The 19,514-nt window shown below is 33.6% G+C and overlaps 1 protein-coding gene across 2 annotated transcripts in view; it reads left to right on the top strand.

The window, feature by feature from the left end:
- The window catches only part of IFT57 (intraflagellar transport 57), a 55,866-nt gene extending 36,841 nt beyond the window's left edge, over positions 1-19,025 (top strand). The window contains exons 7-11 of one of the 2 annotated variants that reach the window (XM_081302043.1): positions 10,953-11,024; positions 11,814-11,945; positions 14,661-14,723; positions 16,377-16,443; positions 17,553-19,025. In XM_081302043.1, coding sequence (XP_081158169.1) covers positions 10,953-11,024; positions 11,814-11,945; positions 14,661-14,723; positions 16,377-16,443; positions 17,553-17,731 — 513 coding nt within the window. In that variant the 3' untranslated portion in view covers positions 17,732-19,025. The remainder of the gene's footprint in view (positions 1-10,952; positions 11,025-11,813; positions 11,946-14,660; positions 14,724-16,376; positions 16,444-17,552) is intronic. The other variant, XM_081302044.1, reaches the window with a different exon arrangement.
- The last annotated feature ends 489 nt before the right edge of the window (positions 19,026-19,514 follow it).

Raw genomic sequence — 19,514 nt, 5'->3', positions numbered from 1 at the left:
TTTCTAGTTTTTTGAGAATACTTCTCATACTATTTAACATAATGCTATACTAATTTACATTCATACCAACAATGTTTAAGAATTTCTCTTTTTCTGCATAAGGAAAAATTTTTATTGTTTCTCTGCATAAAGAACTTTTTTATATATATAATAGCCATTCTAAGTGGGGTGAAGTGATATCTGCTGTTGTTTGAATGTTAAACCTCCCCCAAAAGCCCATGTAGTAAAGGCATGGCCACGAGCCTGCGATGCTATTGGGAAATGAAGGAACTTTTAAGTGGTGATGCCTAGCGGGAGGAAGTTAGATCACTGTGGGCATGCCATTGAAGGGAATATTGGAATCTTAGCAACTTCCTGTCTTTGTTTCTGGATGCCATGAGGTGAAAATCTCCTCTGCCACATGTACTCCTAACTTGGTGAATGTGTTGCCACAGGCCAAAAGCAACAGGACCAATTGACCATGGACTGAAATCTCTGAAATTATGAGCTAAAATAAACCTTTCTTCCTTATAGTTTGATTTAACTCAGATTATTTTTAGTATCAGAAAGCTAAATACCACAGTGTATTACTGTGATTTTGATTTTCATTTCCCTGGTGATTAGTAACATTGAGCATTTTTGGCCATGTATATATCTTTTTTTTTTTTTAAATATGTGTTCAGATCATTTGCCAATCTTTAATCAAATTATTTGGTAGTTTATATTTGAGGTTTTTTAGTACCTCATATAATGTGAATATTAATCCCTTGTCAGATGAATACTTTGTAAATATTTTCTCCCATTCTATTCTTTTATCTCTTTACTCTTATTTTGTTTGCAGAAACATCTCATTTTAATACAATTCCATTTATCTATTTTGACTTTTGTTGCCTGTACTTCTTGGATCTTATTCAAAAGATTATTGCCTATACTAATGCCACAAAGTCTTTTCCCTATGATTGCTTAAAATTTTATAGTTTAAGGTCTTACATGTAGGTCTTTGGTCCATTTCTAGTTTATTTTTGTATAGGGTGAGAGATTGAGGTCCACTTTCATTCTGCATATGGATATCCAGTTATCTCTCAGCACCATTTATTGAAGAGATTTCCTTTTCTCCCAATTTAGGTTTTTGGCACTTTTGTCAGATCATTTGACTGTAGATCTGTGGGTTTATTTCCGGATTCTATGTTCTACCCCATTGGTCTATGTACTGGTTTTTATGCCAGTACCATGTTGTTTCGGTTATTACAGCTTTCTAGTATATTAAGTATTATGATGCCTCCAGATTTGTTCTTTTGGTTCAAAATTGCTTTGATTTTTTGATGTCTTCTAGGCTTCCATGTGAATTTCAAAGTGCTTTTTAAATACCTTTGGCATTTTAATGGGGATTACATTGAGTTGGTACATCACTGTGGGTAGTGTAGACTGTTAAATAATATCAATTTCTGCAGTCCATGAACATAGGATATCTTTCCATTTTTGTGTGTGAGTGTGTGTGTGTGTGTGTGTGTGTGTCCTCATCAATTTCTTTTAATAGTGTTTTGTGATTTTAATTATAAAGATCATTCATTTCCTTGGTTAAATTTCTTATTAGATTTTTTTGTACATATTGAAAATGGGGTTTCTTGATTTCTTATTCAACAAGTTAATTATTTTGTATGTTGATTTTGCAGACCGAAAATATGAATTCATTCATCAATTCTAATAGTTTTTTTTTTTAGTGAAATCAAAAGACTTTTCTGTACATAAAATTGTATCAGCTTCTTCAGGGATAAATTGAGTTCTTCCATTTTTATTGGATATCCTTTATTTCTTTCTCTTGCCTAATACTTCTAGTACTGTGCTGAATTAGAGTCATGAAAGTAGACATCCTCTTAGAGGAAATGCTTTTAATTTTTTCCATTTAGTATGATGTGGGCTTTGGGTTTGTTGAAGGTAGCCTTTTTATCATGAAAGTAAGTTGAATTTCATGGCTTTTTCTGCATCTATTGACATGATGATATGGTTTTTGTCTTTTATTGTGTCATTGTGATGTATGACTTTTATTGATTTGCATGTGTTGACCCATCTTTTCATCACTAGGTCATATTCTATTTGATCATGGTGTATACTTCTTTTTATGTGCTTTGCGGGTTTCAATTTACTAATATTTGGTCAAGAATTTTTGCATGTGTTCATCAGGGACGTTGGTCTATAGTTCTCATTTTTTGTTGTGTCCTTAACTAGTTTTGGTATCAGGATAATGCTGGCCTCATAGGATGACTCTGGGTGGAGAGGTTTTTTTAATATCAGATTAATGAGTCAAACAGTCTCTGGTTTGGCTAGGGCAGACTGTTCCTCCATTCTCAGGATTTTTCAGTCTAAGCCTTAGGGAGACATGGTAATCCTGCTCTTTGAGTTCTGGGCAGCTTTGAGTTAAAAGAAATGCTGCCTGATGCTAATCTGCCATCTTGCTCCAAGAACCTCATAGGATGACTTCATAAGAGTCCCCTCCTTCTCATTTTGGGGGATGAATAATTTGAAAAATACATATGTTAGTTCTTCTTTAGAAGTTTGGTAAAATTTAACAGTTAAACCTTACAGTACTGGATTTTTCTTTACTTCAAACCTTTTAATAACTGATTCAATCCTGTGTCTATTATTATGTGTCTATTCAGATTTTTTATGTCTTCATGATTCAATTTTGACAGGTTATATGTGTCTAAAATTAGACCATTTTTTCTGGGTTTTCCAATTTGTTGGTGTGTAGTTGTTCATAATAATCTATACTGATTCTTTTTATTTCTGAGGTATCAATTGGAATTTCTCATTTTTCTCTTTGGGTCTTTTCTCTTTGTTAGTCTAGCTAAACATTTGTTGAATTTGTTTATATTTTCAAAAAACAACTCTGTTTTATTGGTCTTCTGTAATTTTTTAAAATTTTTTAGGTGGACACAATATCTTTATTTTACATTTATGTGGTGCTGAGGATCGAACCCAGTGCCCCATGCATGCTAGGCGAGCATGCTACCACTGAGCCACAACCCCAGCCCTTCTGTAATTTTTTAGTTTGTCTTTCATTTATTTATCCTCTGATCTTTGTTATTTCTTTTCTTCTGTTAATTTTAGACTTAGCTGGTGCTGTTTTCCTAGTTCCTTGTACTGAATTGTTAGACTATGTTATTTGAGATCTTTGTATCTTTCTAAAACGTGAACATATGCGATAAACTTCCTTCTTGTACTGCTTTTTTGCTGGCATGTTGTGTTTCCATTTTCATTGGTCTCAAGAATTTTTTAAAATTTTCCTTTTGATTTATTTGTTGACCCATTGGTCATTCAAGAGCATTGTTTTCATGTATTTGTACAATTTCTGAAGTTTTTTGTATTGTTTCCAGTTTTATTCCATTGTGGTTAGAGAAGATACATGATACAATTTTTCCTTTTTTGAATTTGTTAAGAATTGTTTTGTGACCACTAAAATATGACCTATTCTGGAGAATGTTCTATGTGATAATGAGACAAATATGTATGCAGCTGTTGCATTAAATGTTTTTTAAGTCTCTAGGAGGCCTATTTGGTTTATGATATAAGTTAACTTCAATGTTTCCTTTTCCTTTTTTTAATTGTCTATAAGAAATTCACTTTATAGTTAAAGATACATTCAGACTTTAAAAGTGAAGGGACAGAAAAAATTATTCCATGTGAATGAATGGATGAACAGTAAGTGTAGGAGCAGCTACACTTACATAAATAGACAAAAAACTGGGAAACCACACACACACACACACACACCACATACATACACACAAAGAAAGTTATCTATAATAGAGTGATTAGTTCAACAAAAAGAAAAACATATATGCACTTAATGATGGACCACCCAGTTATAGACAGCAAACATTATTGACTTAGGGAAGAGATAGGCTGTAATACAATAGTAGATGGGAATTTCAGCACTCTACTTTCATCAATGAATATTACTCATCAAACCAAAAAAAAAAAAATAGCTAAATCTCAACTTATTCATTTTAGAAAAGATTTTTAAAGAATTTTATGTGATTATGTATCTGTATTGATGAGCATAGTACCTACGACATACTAAACATTCCATGAATGTTAACGTAGTAATTATCATTAGTAGATTTATAAAGGTCTCAGGATGGATGTTATGTTGTACTAATCTATGTCAAAAGAAAGAGAAAATCTCTGACTAGCCAAAATAAAAATCTCTCACACAAACTAAAGCCTAAAGCTCAGGCATTTTATTTGTAGGACAGTGCCATTAATCCATTGGAACTTATCCTTGTTTTAGAGAGAGTTCTAGCAAGATTATCTAGATTATTCATCTCTAGCAGATTAGAAACAATAAGTTCTCCTAATATCTACAAGTTTTAGTCAGTTTTTTTTTTTTGTTTGTTTATTTGTTTTGTTTTTTGTCACTGTGACCAAAATATCTCACAAGAACAACTTGGAGGAGGGAAAGTTTATTTGGGCTCACAGTTTCAGAGGTCTCTATCTGTAGATAGTCAACTCCATCACTCTGGGCCCAAAGTGAGGCAAGCATATCATAGGCGAAGGGCCCAGCAGAGAAAAGCTGCTTAGTTCATGGAGAGATCAGGAAGCAGAAAGAGAAGCAGCCACAAGGTGGATGTATCCTTCCAGTACATGCTACTAGTTACCCACCTCTTCCAGCCATGCCCTGCCTGATTTCACCTACCACCTATTCATTCAAACTAGGATGGACTGATTAAGTTCCTCTCTTCCAATCTAACCATTTTACTTCCTGCATTAACAGGAGCTTAAGGGACACCTTACATCCAAACTGTAATGCCTTACTTTAGCAAAACAATAAAGATAATAAACATTTTATTTAATGTGCAAATTTTGAATTGGGAGTTACCAGAATTTTTGTGCTTCTTATTATAATTGGATGACATAATAAGAAAATGAAAGAGACTGCTTGATATAGTGGAAAATCTGTGAGAGAAAGGACATTTGGTTTCCTATTCATTTAATAATTACCAGTGTAAACATCAAATAATCTCCATTTGTTACCCAATCTTTGAAGTGAGCATACAGGATTCCTTCCCTATATATTAGAATGATCTTAAAAATTCCTGAAGAAAGTGAAATTTGAGTTGAAAGAAAGACCTAATGATTTGGAGCTAACTCTCTTGAATAGTGACTATAAAAACCCTTATATAAATATTTTTATATTCACTAAAGTAAAACTGTAAAACAGAACATTTAATTAAGATTTCATTGATAATTATTTATAACAGATTTGGGAAAAGGAAGTGAGAATAGAGGGAAAAGGTCGGCCACACTGCAGAACAGAAGTAGCTTTTTTTTTTTTTTTTTGATAGAATATGATTTGAGATACATCAGAGCCATGGGGACCTGTTCCTGCTCTTTCATGGGAGAAGTAAAAGGTACCAATAGACTCTGTGAGCTGCAAGGTCATCTATGTCCTGGTGTATATTTTTCCTGAGCCTAGGGGGGAAAATCCCAGTACACAGGAAAATTATATATGTGAAAAATGCACTAGTTTGGAAGTGCTTTCCATTTTTCAGACATGAGGTTTTTTTGTGTGTGTGTGTGTGTGTTAACAGATATTTATTTATTTTTTTATTTTATTTTATTTTATTTTATTTTTTATTGGATGTTCACAACATTACAAAACTCATGACAAATCATATTTCATAGATTAGAATCAATTGGGTTATGAACTCCCATTTTTACCCCAAATACAGATTGCAGAATCACATCGGCTACACATCACATTTTTACATACTGCCATATTAGTGACTGTTGTATTCTGCTACCTTTACTATCCTCTAAAATCCCCCCTCCCCTTTTTGGAAGGGTTATATAGCCTGATTCCTAGTTTTTCTCACTATAAAATATTTATATATAGTTCATTTTTCTACATAACACACTCCCCCCCATAACAGTGGTTACAGTAATAGTAACACATTATCCTCACTCAAGATACATGTCTGCTGACGTGTTTCAACATTACCCCAGCAAGGTCCCATGTTTCTCACTCCGGGGCCCAGACTAAAAGACCCCTGTGTAGGGCTGGCTCCTTATCATGGCTGAAAGAAAGTATAAGAGAGCTGCCTTTTAGAGCTTTTGCACAATGTCATCATTCCACTAGTTAAAGAGAATACTAGCCAAGGCCAGCATCCGTGGAGTACAGAAGTTTATTCCTCCCACACCCTTTGAGCAAATCCCATAATATACTCAGAAGGAAGAGAGAAGTGAATAGAAAATGATAATAATATCTACTCATCTCTGCAAACATTTGAGTCTCAAGTAAGAAAAGTTATATAAAAATGCATTGTAACAATGTATTTTCTACTGATGTTAGAATTGCTATTGTTATGTTATTTATTTCAGGGATCCAAGTAGATTTCAAGTCCTTACATATCATTAAAACTTCTCACTTCTCTATTTTTACCGTAAACATTTGAAAAGCTTTTAACCATCTTGGTTTTTCAAAAGCTGTGTTTTGCCTTTTTTGCATTCATGTTTTAAAAATGCCACAATTATAATTTAATATATTTATTTTCCAATATAACTGTATAAAACCATTTCAAGAATTTTTTATTGCAGTGGCTCAGGAAGCTGAGGCAGGAGGATTGCAAGTTCAAGGCCAGCCTCAGCAACTTAGCAAGGTCCTAAGCAACTTAGTGAGACCCTGTCTTAAAATAAAAAGCAAAAGGGATGGTGATGTAACTCAGCAGTAAATCATCCCTGGGTTTAATCCCCAGTACCCCCCCTAAAAGGTCCAGTTTTTTCTTTACTTTCTTCCTTCTTTCCTTCTTTCCTTCCTTCCTTCCCTCCCTCCCTTCCTTCTTTCTTTCCTTTCTTCTTTATTTTTTTAAACAATTAAAGTAATAAAATTCCCTTGTAAGAAATTTAGAAAATTTTGGCAGGATAAAAAAGTTTAAAAAGACCCCCTTTTTCAAATCCCTGCATTAATATACAAACACACAAAGGCACATCCATAACATTTTCACATTCAAATATACATTCAAATACATTCAAATATTAATTTTTACTAAATTGAGCATCTAATGAATACTCTATTGAGACAATTTTCCTGTACACTATTAAATGTACATTTTTGCTGATCATTTAAGTATTTTAAGGACATGAGTTTAGCAGTTTAATAGGTAACACTAATATATAATATACAATACATAGTTTTAAAACTCAGTAAGGAACCAGGCCCACTATCTGAATTAAAAATTAAACTTCAACACCTTCAAAGTTACTTGCATACTCCTCTGCTGCTGTCCCTTCTCATCAACAGTAACCACCCTTAAGTTTGTATGCTATCATTAGTTTCTTTCCTTTTGAATGTTTTTACATATGTGTATGGCTCCAGTGTATCATTGAATTTTGCTTGGTTTTGAGCTTTATAAACTGGTTTCATACTGTATTGCTTTTAATAGTGGGATGCATATTACAAAATTAGCTTAAACTGCCCTCTACTATTACATACTTGTTTTCTGCTCTTTTACAAGGAACTTGTACATTAATATTTGTGTTTTCATATTTTGGGGGGAATAATTCCTAAAGGTGAAATTTGCTAGATTAAAGAGTAAGAACATTTTTAAGATTTCTTCTGCAACTGCACATCAGGAAATGTGTCATCTAGATTTTAATAAAACAAATCTTCAGATTGGCTTGGAAGATAATTATAAATTACTACTAGCTTTCCACTTTGATGAGCTCTAAGAATATACACATATCCCCGTGGTTTATCAAATTTAACAAGTCCTGAACTAAAGTCCTCAGTATTTTTTACTTCCTTAAACCCTGCCCTGTTCTTGTCACACTGGAATCACTGTCCCCTCAGTTCACTGGGCTGGAAACCTTATTCTGTCTGCTCCCCTACTCTACTTCAGCCACCCCACACTCACCCTTCCCCTTAGTCTTCAAGTCCTGCTTGTTATCCCTCTACAATATCCTTTGAAAGCCTCCTTTCTCTTCCCTTCCCTTCTTATAAATACTCCAATTCAAACCCTGCTATGACAGGGACCATTGCACAGTCTCCTAACTAGTCTTCAACATGTCTTTAGTCTTTTGCTTTTCTAATAAGTCCTTCACACTATTAATTCCTCAAAACATAGATTTGACTTTAAAACTCAAACCAAAAATATTTGATAATATTCCATTAGCCACATGATAAGATCCACGTTCCTTAGTTGCTATAGGCAAAGCCCTTGATCTATTTCAGTCTACCTCTTCAGCTTTATTCTTCATTCTCCATCCTTTCTACCTCACCCCAAGCACTTGGTATTTTATACCCTAGCCAGTCTAGGCTTCATATTCCCTATGTATTTTCCTTGTTCATATTACTTCTTCAGCCTAAAATACCTTTCCTCTCCTCCTCTTTTCTATCCTGTTGAAATGCTACTCATGCTTCAAGATCTCACAGAAATCCCAGCTCCTCCATGGAGTTTAACATCAATGTAAGTTATCTAATTATACACAGAAGAGTTGGATATGGTTGCTTCTTTTGAATGTCAGATGTCAATAAATGCAAAAATATATTTGTTTGTAATACTAGGTAGAAAAAGGAGACCACAAACTATTTTAAACATATACATTACAATAAATAAAGATATATATATACATACACACACACACATATATATATGGGGAGATACATACACATGTGTCATATAGATATATATGTGTGTATGTATATGTTATGTGTTTCACATATATATAGTTAGAGAGAAATTAGCAAAAACAGAGACTGAACCAGGCACAGTAGCGCATGCCTGTAATTCCAGCAGCTCAGGAGCCTGAGATAGGAGGATAATGAGTTCAAAGCCAGGCTCAGCAAAAGTGAAGCACTGAGCAACTCAGTGAGACCCTTTCACTAAATAAAATACAAAAATAGGGCTGAGGATGTGGCTCTAATTGAGTGTCCCTGATTTCAATTCCTGGTACCCAGGAAGGAGAAGTACTTTTTTCAAAAAATTGATGATAATAATTTTATTAATAGTATTAGTTTCATTTTCTTTCATAAAGATGCTCACTTGGGCTTAAATATGTTTCCATTTTGAGACTTAGCCATATTTTGTTCATACGTAGAAGGGCAGCCAGTTTCTTATTCTCTGTTTTCTAGTGTTGACTGAGTCGGAAGGATCTTGTTCCTTTACCAGCTATGTCTACTCATTGTCACAGGTGGTGAATGGTCCCTTCAGCTGTAACATGAAACCAGTGCATTTGTAGATGATGCTAAATGGACAAGCCTATAATCTCTTAAGTTCCTCTCAGCTCTCATGTTCTCAGATACTTTTTGCTTACAAGACAGTAAAATGGCTTAAGGTTAAAGAAAATGCTGATTTCTTCTATAACTCCCTCACTAGTGTCAAATACCATTTTCCCTTTTCTTAACTAAACTGACAGTATGTTTTATGTGACAATTAGGACACTACTACCCATGTGGACTTATATGTACACCCTCCTGTCACCAGGGTGTGGTTTGCTTTTATGACAAGGATTCTTTTGAGATTTTTTGCAACTTTAATATGTTGTATGAAATTAATAATTTATAATTCAGTTTGAAATACCCAAGAATTTTTTGTCCTGTAGTCACTAGCCTATTTCAAATTTCAGAAATAGAATGGAATTAATTTACAAAATATTTTTCTCTTCACAAAATAATGCAAATAATAAGGTTGAACATCAAAGTATGCAAATAGATATGTGGGATTAATAAGTATCCTGTTTCCATCACTTAAGTCAATTTACCATAATGTTTTTCTCTTATCTTAGATATTTCTCAAGTCTCTTAAAATTTTTATCTGTAGTAATAAAACTGAATACTATGAAGATACCTTGTAGAGAATTAAAATGTTGATATAGATTTCAAATCAGAGTAGTAGTAGTAGACAATATTTCAAAATATATGAACTCATGAGCATCTATACACAATGGAGTACTATGCAGCAATAAAAAATGACAAAATCATAGAATTTGCAGGGAAATGGATGGCACTAGAGCAGATTATGCTTAGTGAAGCTAGCCAATCCCTAAAAAACAAATACCAAATGTCTTCTTTGATATAATGAGAGCAACTATGAACAGAGCAGGGAGGAAGAGCAGGAAGAAAAGATTAACATTAAACAGAGACATGAGATGGGAGGGAAAGGGAGAGAAAAGGGAAATTGCATGGAAATGGAGACCCTCATTGCTATACAAAATTACATATAAGAGGTTGTGAGGGGAATGGGAAAATAAACAAGGAGAGAAATGAATTACAGTAGATGGGGTAGAGAGAGAAGATGGGAGGGGAGGGGAGGGGGGATAGTAGGGAATAGGAAAGGTAGCAGAATACAACAATTACTAATAGGGCATTATGTAAAATTGTGGATGTGTAACCGACGTGATTCTGCAATCTGCATTTGGGGTAAAATTGGGGGTTCATAACCCACTTCAGTCTAATGTATGAAATATGATATGTCAAGAGCTTTGTAATGTTGTGAACAACCAATAAAAAAAAAAGAAAGAGACTCAAAAACTCTGACTGAAGAGCCCCATTGTAATTTCCAAGAGACAAACTAATCCTTGATATATGATATTTGAGTTGAGAGTTGAGAGTTGCTTCTGGCAAACATAATTGTTACTGCTTAAACAAGTATTTCTTTTCTAGTAATTAGAATTTTTTTCATTTTAATGGGTAGTCATAAATATTAACCACCAGCAGTGCAGAAATAATTTATATTCAAATTATCAGCCATCACTCTGTGAACACATAAAACAATTTACATTTATTTAGAACCTTTATTCCTGAAGTACTCTCTACACATATTTCTTTATAGCCTAATTGCAATCTATATATAAGACTTTCCCACCTGAAATAGGGCAGTAGTCAAAGTAATAAAGATAAAGGACACAACATCATAATAAATAAAGAATGAAAAGTAGTTTTTTATACTTTGTTTCTATATGCTCTATGTCAATAGGATTGGAGAATCCATGTTGACCAAATGCACCAGCACAAAAGTGGAATTGAATCTGCTCTAAAGGAGACCAAGGTATGTAGATTACTTAAATTGAATAAATATCCATTTACTCATCTGTGGGACACCTGTTATGGGAAAACATGAAAGAAAAATAACACAATTCTTGTCTTTCAGAGCTCATTAATTAAATAAATCATATTACATTTCTGCAGTTCTAATACTTAAACCAGCTAAAGAAAGCTAACAATGTAAACCTTTTATATTTTAAATACACTATATATATTGCATATATTCTATATATTACACATATCTATGTAATAGATATTTTAGAAACATTGCATCACTTTGTCCTGAATACCAAGGGATGAGAGAACATCATACCCACAATGCCTAGAACCTACAGCTTTCCCGGGCTTGCTGCCATGCTAGAAATAATCTTTTGGAGACGGTCATAAAGAAGTAAAGCTTAAGTGAAAAGTTATAGGTTCTAGACCAGAGCACTCTGTTTAGAGAACTCTTACAACTGGAATATTCTAGTTATCTTTGAATTGTGTGATAGAGAAGTCATGTTCTTCCCTGACCTACCTTGATTTTAAAGTTTATATAAAGCTAATTACAAATATAATATAAATTGTAGATATGTATAAGGAGAAATGAATTTAATCAATCCTTCCAGGCTCTTTTTTATTGTAGCATTCTGCAGTGTGGCAAAAGTATTTCTCATCATAAACTTTTTTTGCCATTAAAATTTCACACTATCTTCTTTTTCATATGGACTGAGAGATATTTAACTCATTTTTAACTAGTTTTTTAAAATATTTCTGAGTTCTTTAATCTACTAAAAATCCCTTGGAATTTTAGGGATTTTTGGACAAACTCCATAATGAAATTAGTAGGACACTGGAAAAAATTGGCAGCCGAGAAAAGTACATCAACAATCAACTTGAGCATTTGGTTCAAGAATATCGCGCAGCTCAAGCCCAGCTGAGTGAGGTAATTTAAAAATTATTTCCGAGGATTTATCCCAATTCATGACCCTAATCTCTAAACTTGACACGATAGTTTTCATTGGAAAATTATGAAATGTTTTTCATAAATAGCAACACTTTGATTTTTCTGCCCATTTTAGAAAACCAAAAGAAGCAATAGAACTTATCTCCATTTTACATGTATTAGAAATTGTTATCTCTTAGAAGTCTTTAGACATATTTTTTCATTTGATTTAAATAAATTAGCAGGGTCAAATGGTGGTTCCATTCCCATCTTTCCCAGGAATCTCCAAACTGCTTTCCAAATTGGCCACACCAATTTGCAGTCCCACCAGCAATGTACAAGTGTACCCTTTTCTCCACATCCTCGCCAGCACTTGTTGTTGTTTGACTTCATAGTGGCTGCCAATCTTACTGGAGTGAGATGGTATCTTAGGGTGGTTTTGATTTGCGTTTCTCTGACTGCTAGAGATGGTGAGCATTTTTTCATGTACTTGTTGATTGATTGTATATCCTCCTCTGAGAAGTGTCTGTTCAGGTCCTTGGCCCATTTGTTGATTGGGTTATTTGTTATCTTATTGTCTAATTTTTTGAGTTCTTTGTATACTCTGGATATTAGGGCTCTATCTGAAGTGTGAGGAGTAAAAATTTGTTCCCAGGATGTAGGCTCCCTATTTACCTCTCTTATTGTTTCTCTTGCTGAGAAAAACTTTTTAGTTTAAGTAAGTCCGATTTGTTGATTCTTGTTATTAACTCTTGTGCTATGGGTGTCCTATTAAGGAATTTGGAGCCCGACCCCACAATATGTAGATCGGAGCCAACTTTTTCTTCCACCATTTGACCCTGCTATTGCCCTTCTCGGACTATTCCCTGAAGACCTTAAAAGAGCATGCTACAGGGATACTGCCACATCGATGTTCATAGCAGCACAATTCACAATAGCTAGACTGTGGAACCAACCCAGATGCCCTTCAATAGATGAATGGATAAAAAAATGTGGCATCTATACACAATGGAGTACTATGCAGCAATAAAAAATGACAAAATCATAGAATTTGCAGGGAAATGGATGGCACTAGAGCAGATTATGCTTAGTGAAGCTAGCCAATCCCTAAAAAACAAATACCAAATGTCTTCTTTGATATAATGAGAGCAACTATGAACAGAGCAGGGAGGAAGAGCAGGAAGAAAAGATTAACATTAAACAGAGACATGAGATGGGAGGGAAAGGGAGAGAAAAGGGAAATTGCATGGAAATGAAGGGAGACCCTCATTGCTATACAAAATTACATATAAGAGGTTGTGAGGGGAATGGGAAAATAAACAAGGAGAGAAATGAATTACAGTAGATGGGGTAGAGAGAGAAGATGGGAGGGGAGGGGAGGGGGGATAGTAGGGAATAGGAAAGGTAGCAGAATACAACAATTACTAATAGGGCATTATGTAAAATTGTGGATGTGTAACCGACGTGATTCTGCAATCTGCATTTGGGGTAAAATTGGGGGTTCATAACCCACTTCAATCTAATGTATGAAATATGATATGTCAAGAGCTTTGTAATGTTGTGAACAACCAATAAATAAATAAATAAATAAATAAATAAATTAGGACATATGTTGTTGGGGAACATAAGCTAAAACAGGAGCAGTGTCAGGACATCTTGTTTTGTTTCTAACTCTGTTGTTAATTTACTATAGGAGTAGGAGGAAGAATAGTATTCATTTACATGTGTCAGAGGGAAAAGGCAATTCTTGCCATCATGGCTTGCAGTAATATAGTGTAGACTATGAAAGCAAGACATGTTCAGAGACAAGCAGGTTAATTAATGAAATGAGACAAATTTTTCATTCTTTCAAAGTATTAGATTTCAACCAAAAAAAAAATAAAAACACTATCTTTTGAAAGCAGTAGTTCTTTATACCAGAAGTAGGGGTATAATGACTTTCTTTGAGGGATTTATACACCCTATTTCCTAATGTGAAGGCAAACTAGTCAGAATACTTGCTCATGCCAGTAGAAGGCATATTTTTTTTTCTTTTAGCAGACAAATTAGGAGGAGAAAAAGTGGAAGTAAACTTGATATACTTCTATACTCAAAGACCAAATAGAAAATAGCTTTTACTTTTTATGGTATTATCTGTTTAATTTGTCATTCCCTCATATACACTTATATTTATGAATATTTTTGTTGAACTGATGTGAAATTCTTTGATTATAGCCACCATGCATCTGTCCAACCTTAATATTAAATAATTATTTGTTAGATTAATTTCTGAAAGTGTATTCCCATGGATTGTACTGTCCTACTCTTTGTTAATCCTTATTAATTTTGGAGTTTGCTCTACTTTGATTGATTTTCTTTTTAAAAACAAAATTTCTCTGCATAACATGCAAATTTGATTGACCAAGGTCCACTCTCCTAAACTGTTTAGGGATGGCCAAGGACAGTTTTTATTGTGAACCATGCCCATGCAAGTTACACAGTCAGTATGTGAAGGTTAAGGTAGTTCATCATTTTGTAGTGCTTGAGTTAAATACATGGTGCCTATTAAGGACATAAAATAACTACAGTTAAATGTCACTTTTACAAATGTATTCATAAACAAAGAGGGGGGTTGTCATAAAATGATATGCAGAAATTGCAAACACAAAGAGGTCATGTTTAAGTAATCTGCTTCTGTTTTGGATTTGTCATTAAACAAAATTCTTTCCCCCTTAGGCAAGGGAGCGGTACCAGCAGGGAAATGGTGGAGTAACTGAAAGGACCAGGCTCCTGTCTGAGGTAAACACAGTGCTCTTGCTGTGCTTCTCACCTGTCAGCTGAGCCCCAGTGGCTCAAAGCCATTGGATGATTGAATACCCCTTATTTTAATAATTGTTTCTTCCTCTTCAAATTATCTTGTTTCAGAGAAAAGCCCTAATTTTCTTATCAATGAATCAATTATTTATTCTTTCTCTCATTTTTATAAGACGCCTGAAGTTAAATTCAACATAAAATTTGCTCATACTAGCACACTGATAACTTCTTAATCTTCATTTTTATATAATAATTATAAATAATATATAGAAAAGTAGGTAAAGTACTGACTGAGGAGTCTATAGCAAATTTTAATGTTAATCTGCAAGATTTAAGCTTTATTTTTAGTGATGTCAATAACTTGTGTGTGATCCTGGGTATATCTCTGTCTACAATTGAAAGTGGTTTACCACCTCTTTATTTTGAGAACTTCTAGAATATCTGCAAATATCACTACATTTATTTTCATGATCTTCCAAGTTAAGTAATGTATATATTCTCTTTTTTCACTGAAGAACCTATGGGGGGTGAGGGAACTAACAAGATCAGAAGCCAGTTTAGGACTAAAATCCAAGACTATATTTATTTATAATTCAATATAATTTCATAAACTTTACTGTTTTGACAGTAAAGAATTAAGCTTTCTTTGTATAGATTATTTAGGAATAGTTTTTTTTTAAATACTCAAAATATAGCATTGAAATATTTAGACTGTAATCCTGTGGTGCTTCTAGGCAAATAAAACATTACGTAGAAGTAAAGTGCTCACTTATGTTAGGTAAATTAACACTTGAAGGGAGTCCAGGGAACCATTTAGTTCTTTTGGAATAGGTAGTTATCCCCAGTTGTAATGTTTCACGTGTCTGAAAGAAATTAATTTGCTTTACTTGGATGAGCACTTTATTCCCAGGAAAGGTTCTTACTCACCAGGATGATAAAAATAAAGCCTACTAAGTGACAATATTTATGACTTAGGTCTAGATTATATGAAAAATTGAAAATGTTTTAAAGATTATATTGTCTACTTATATTATAATACTAGTTTGGAATTTTGCTAATATTGGCTATAATAGTATAGCCTTTATGTAGAGTGCATGTAAGAGCCAATATGACAGCACAGCATGTCTCTTGGTGTTTCAAGTTCATGGTTTAGGTAGAGTAATAGAAGACATTTTTTATATAAACATATGATATAAACATTTTTTTAGTGTCCTAGAAAAGACACATCTCTTATAGAACTACAATATCATGAAAGATGCCTAGAAAACTTTTAGAATCCAAAACCTATTTAGAATGCTTATGCCATTGTAAGTAATAATTATAAGAGAGTGGTATGGTAGATGCTATGAATTAATTACATGATTTGAGGGCGTAATGTATAAAATAACTTGGTTTTTGTTCTATATTGTCACAACATGACAAAGTTAAGGTGAAAGTAATTTGGTGAAGTTTAACATTATGGTCATTATTGGAAAATGAAAACCTTCATATATCTGCATACTTGATCTTATTATTTGAATCATGAAGAAAATATTTCTAATAATGTTATCTCTTTATGTCTAATATCTAAATTTAATTTTTCTCAATATATCACTTAAAATTTTGAAAGTTAATGAAAATTCTTTTTTTCAATGAAAGGTTACAGAAGAATTAGAAAAGGTAAAACAAGAGATGGAAGAAAAGGGCAGCAGCATGACTGATGGTGGTAAGTACATGTTCATTTTAGGGAGAAAAGGAAGCAAAAGAAAGCTAGTTCTTCACGAAGTCTGTTTAATAAAGTGGTAATAATAAATAGAAGTGTCTGTTTTTTTAAATGAACTGTCTTACTTGTTTCATAACTAGTACATGGTACAAAAATGATGTCTGATAATCAGTATATTATGTTTTTTACAAAATAGCTGGGAAGAGTGGTCATTATTTTACTATGATTTGGGATTCTTTTTAATTAAAATTGTATTGATTCAAAAATAGAGTGGGAAATATTTAAGTATGTACTTTTTTATGCCAATTTAAAAAATAATGTTTTATTCTATTTTCATCAAATGAGTTTTATTTTTCCATGAGACATAGAAAAAAAAGTACTTGTATATGCCCAAATGACTCTAAGGCAATGAGGGTGGTAACCTTTTTTTTTATTCTTCCCCCTGACTGGGCAGGGTCAAATAGAGAAGAATTTTAATAATCTTCAAAAAATCATCCTCCATTCTGAGCTGATGATGATTACTTAAAGCTTTTCTATGCCCTAGAAAGACTTTCTAGAGTTCTAATGATATATACTCAGTGATCTTTCATGAGGGGATATGTAGGGAGTTTGTTGCAGTGTTTAAATAGGCTCATTAACTGGGCATAGGGGCACATATCTAGCTACTCAGGAGGCTCAGGTAGGCGTTCAAGTCCAGCCTGAGCTAACATAGTAATACCTTGTGTAAAGAAAAAAAGAATTATTAAATGGGCTCATTATATATACTTCAGAGGCAATTCTCTTCCCTTTTTACCTGAAGATCCCCTTTCCTACAGACAAACATTCTGACCCATAAAATTATGTTCAACAAGTTCTTAAATATCTGCTTAGCACCTTTTCACCTACCAAGTTAAAAAGTTCACCCACCGTACGTTATATATTGCATTCCTCCCCATTCTGAAAACCTCAGGTGTTTAAAATGCCACAGCAAAACCGTGTGAATGTCAGTGAGTTATTAGCTGTGTTTTTAACCCTATTTTTGGCTTGAAACAAAGTGAGGAAAATGTCATGCAACTATAATAAACTGATACTCTAAATGAACGTTTTTATTCCGTGCTATTTTTACTCTACAGCTCCTTTGGTGAAGATTAAACAGAGCTTAACAAAACTAAAGCAAGAAACTGTTCAGATGGACATTAGGATTGGTGTTGTGGAGCACACATTACTCCAATCAAAACTGAAGGAGAAGTCCAACATGACCAGGGACATGCATGCAACAGTTATTCCAGAAGCAGCAATAGGCTCTTATTAAAACATACAATTTTTCATCCTTCTGATTAGTTTTTTTATGTCAAATTATATTTCATGCTGTATAGGTTTCTAAAACACAATTATACCTCTTAAGCATGTTCAGTGGGTATTTTTTTGCATATATATATATATATATATATATATATATATATATATACACACACACACACATATTGTATCATGGTGATTATGATGGTTAAAGCCTTTATATTAAATATAATGTGTAATAAAGTAATTGAAAATTCTCACATTCAAAGAAGCTTTCACTAGTCATTACCTATGTCAAAACTGCAACTCATTTTTCTGAGCATTCCTTGTGTAAGCCAATGTGTATGACCCAAGCTTTCTGTAGACACTGCTGCTGTCGCTACTTTGACTATTGACATAAGGCTGGCCCCTTTACTTTGATCCAACTCTGCAGTGACCACAAGTCCCAGAGGCAGCTAAGAATAGGTGGTGGAATCTTATATGAACCTCAATTACCCTTGCTTTGTTTATAGTTACCTAAAATTACTATTTTTTAAGTATAGAAAAAAATTCACTATCCCTATTAGCATTTGAAGTTTATTGCTTCTCATGAGTAAGGCTGCTGATGAACTAACTAGAATGAGGAAAGGGTAAGTATGTGCAGATCTCAGCCTCATCTTGTCTCTGGGGCTAGCTGTGCTCAGGAGCCATTCAATAGAAGGAGCCCTGGCAGCTCACATGAAGATCAGCATCTGGTACTAGTGATCTTTACTTATGCATCTTTCTGAGAACTTTTTGAACTAAATTGGTGAAATAAGCAGATTATAGTGTCAGCCTTAGAACTGGAAAAAAAATAGTTAGGGGATCACAAAGCAGGAAATGGCCCACATTATTTTCTTTAAATTAAAGGCGGCCATTATTTTCTTTAAATAAAAGGCACCAGTGGTAAATTTTGATAAAAATGCTTTGTGTTCAGGACAACAGAAATAATTAAATCTCATTATTTTTAATCTTAATAGTTTTCTTCCTTAAATCTTATTGTTTTCTTAGCATTTTCATTCTAAACACGTATATACCCCAACAAACAAACACACACACACTATTCCTTTTCATCAAACTCTCTATACTGTAAGTTTAGATAAGAGAAAATTGGTGTGTATAAACTATTACCCGAGAGGATGACAATCGATACAATGACAAATAAGTTAGTTTATTTAATTTGTAAAGAAGGGAAGGATCCATAGTGGGATAACAGGCAGTATGAAAGTCTGAAATTGTCTTCTTCCTCTGTGGTCATTGAGAGAAGCCAGTTAAAATATATATATATATATATAACCTGTTGTCCTGGAAACTTACTTGCATAGGTATTGTCATGGCTGAGCAGTGTTTTGATGAACTCAACCCTTCTAGATAAATCAGAGCTCTCATTAAAATGTTTTTGCTCAGAAGCAAAGTACACTATTTTGTGCAAAAAAAACTACAAACTCTTGCAATGCATGAGCAGCCTATTTTTATTTCCTTTTTTGGAATTCGATTTCACTCAGGTTGTCTTTTCCCATAGAAAACTGTTCATACCTTGAACTTCACTGCATTGTGATTGATATGTTCTTCTGTCCCCCTAATAGATTAAGCTGCTTGAGAAGAGAGACAAAATCACTTTCATTTCATACTCCTAACCAAGTATCCACACATAGAAAGTGCCCAGTAACTTGAGTTAGTAAGCAGATAGGCAGGTGACTGGCATTATACAATTCCGGTAGAAACTTCTAGCTCCTGTTCTATAGCTTGAAGAATTCAATGACTTTAAGCCTATGTGC

This window comes from Spermophilus citellus (genome assembly GCF_964194105.1).
Source record: "Spermophilus citellus genome assembly, chromosome: 7".
NCBI classification, from domain to species: Eukaryota; Metazoa; Chordata; class Mammalia; order Rodentia; family Sciuridae; genus Spermophilus; species Spermophilus citellus.
This window is presented reverse-complemented; position numbering and strand designations above follow the sequence as displayed.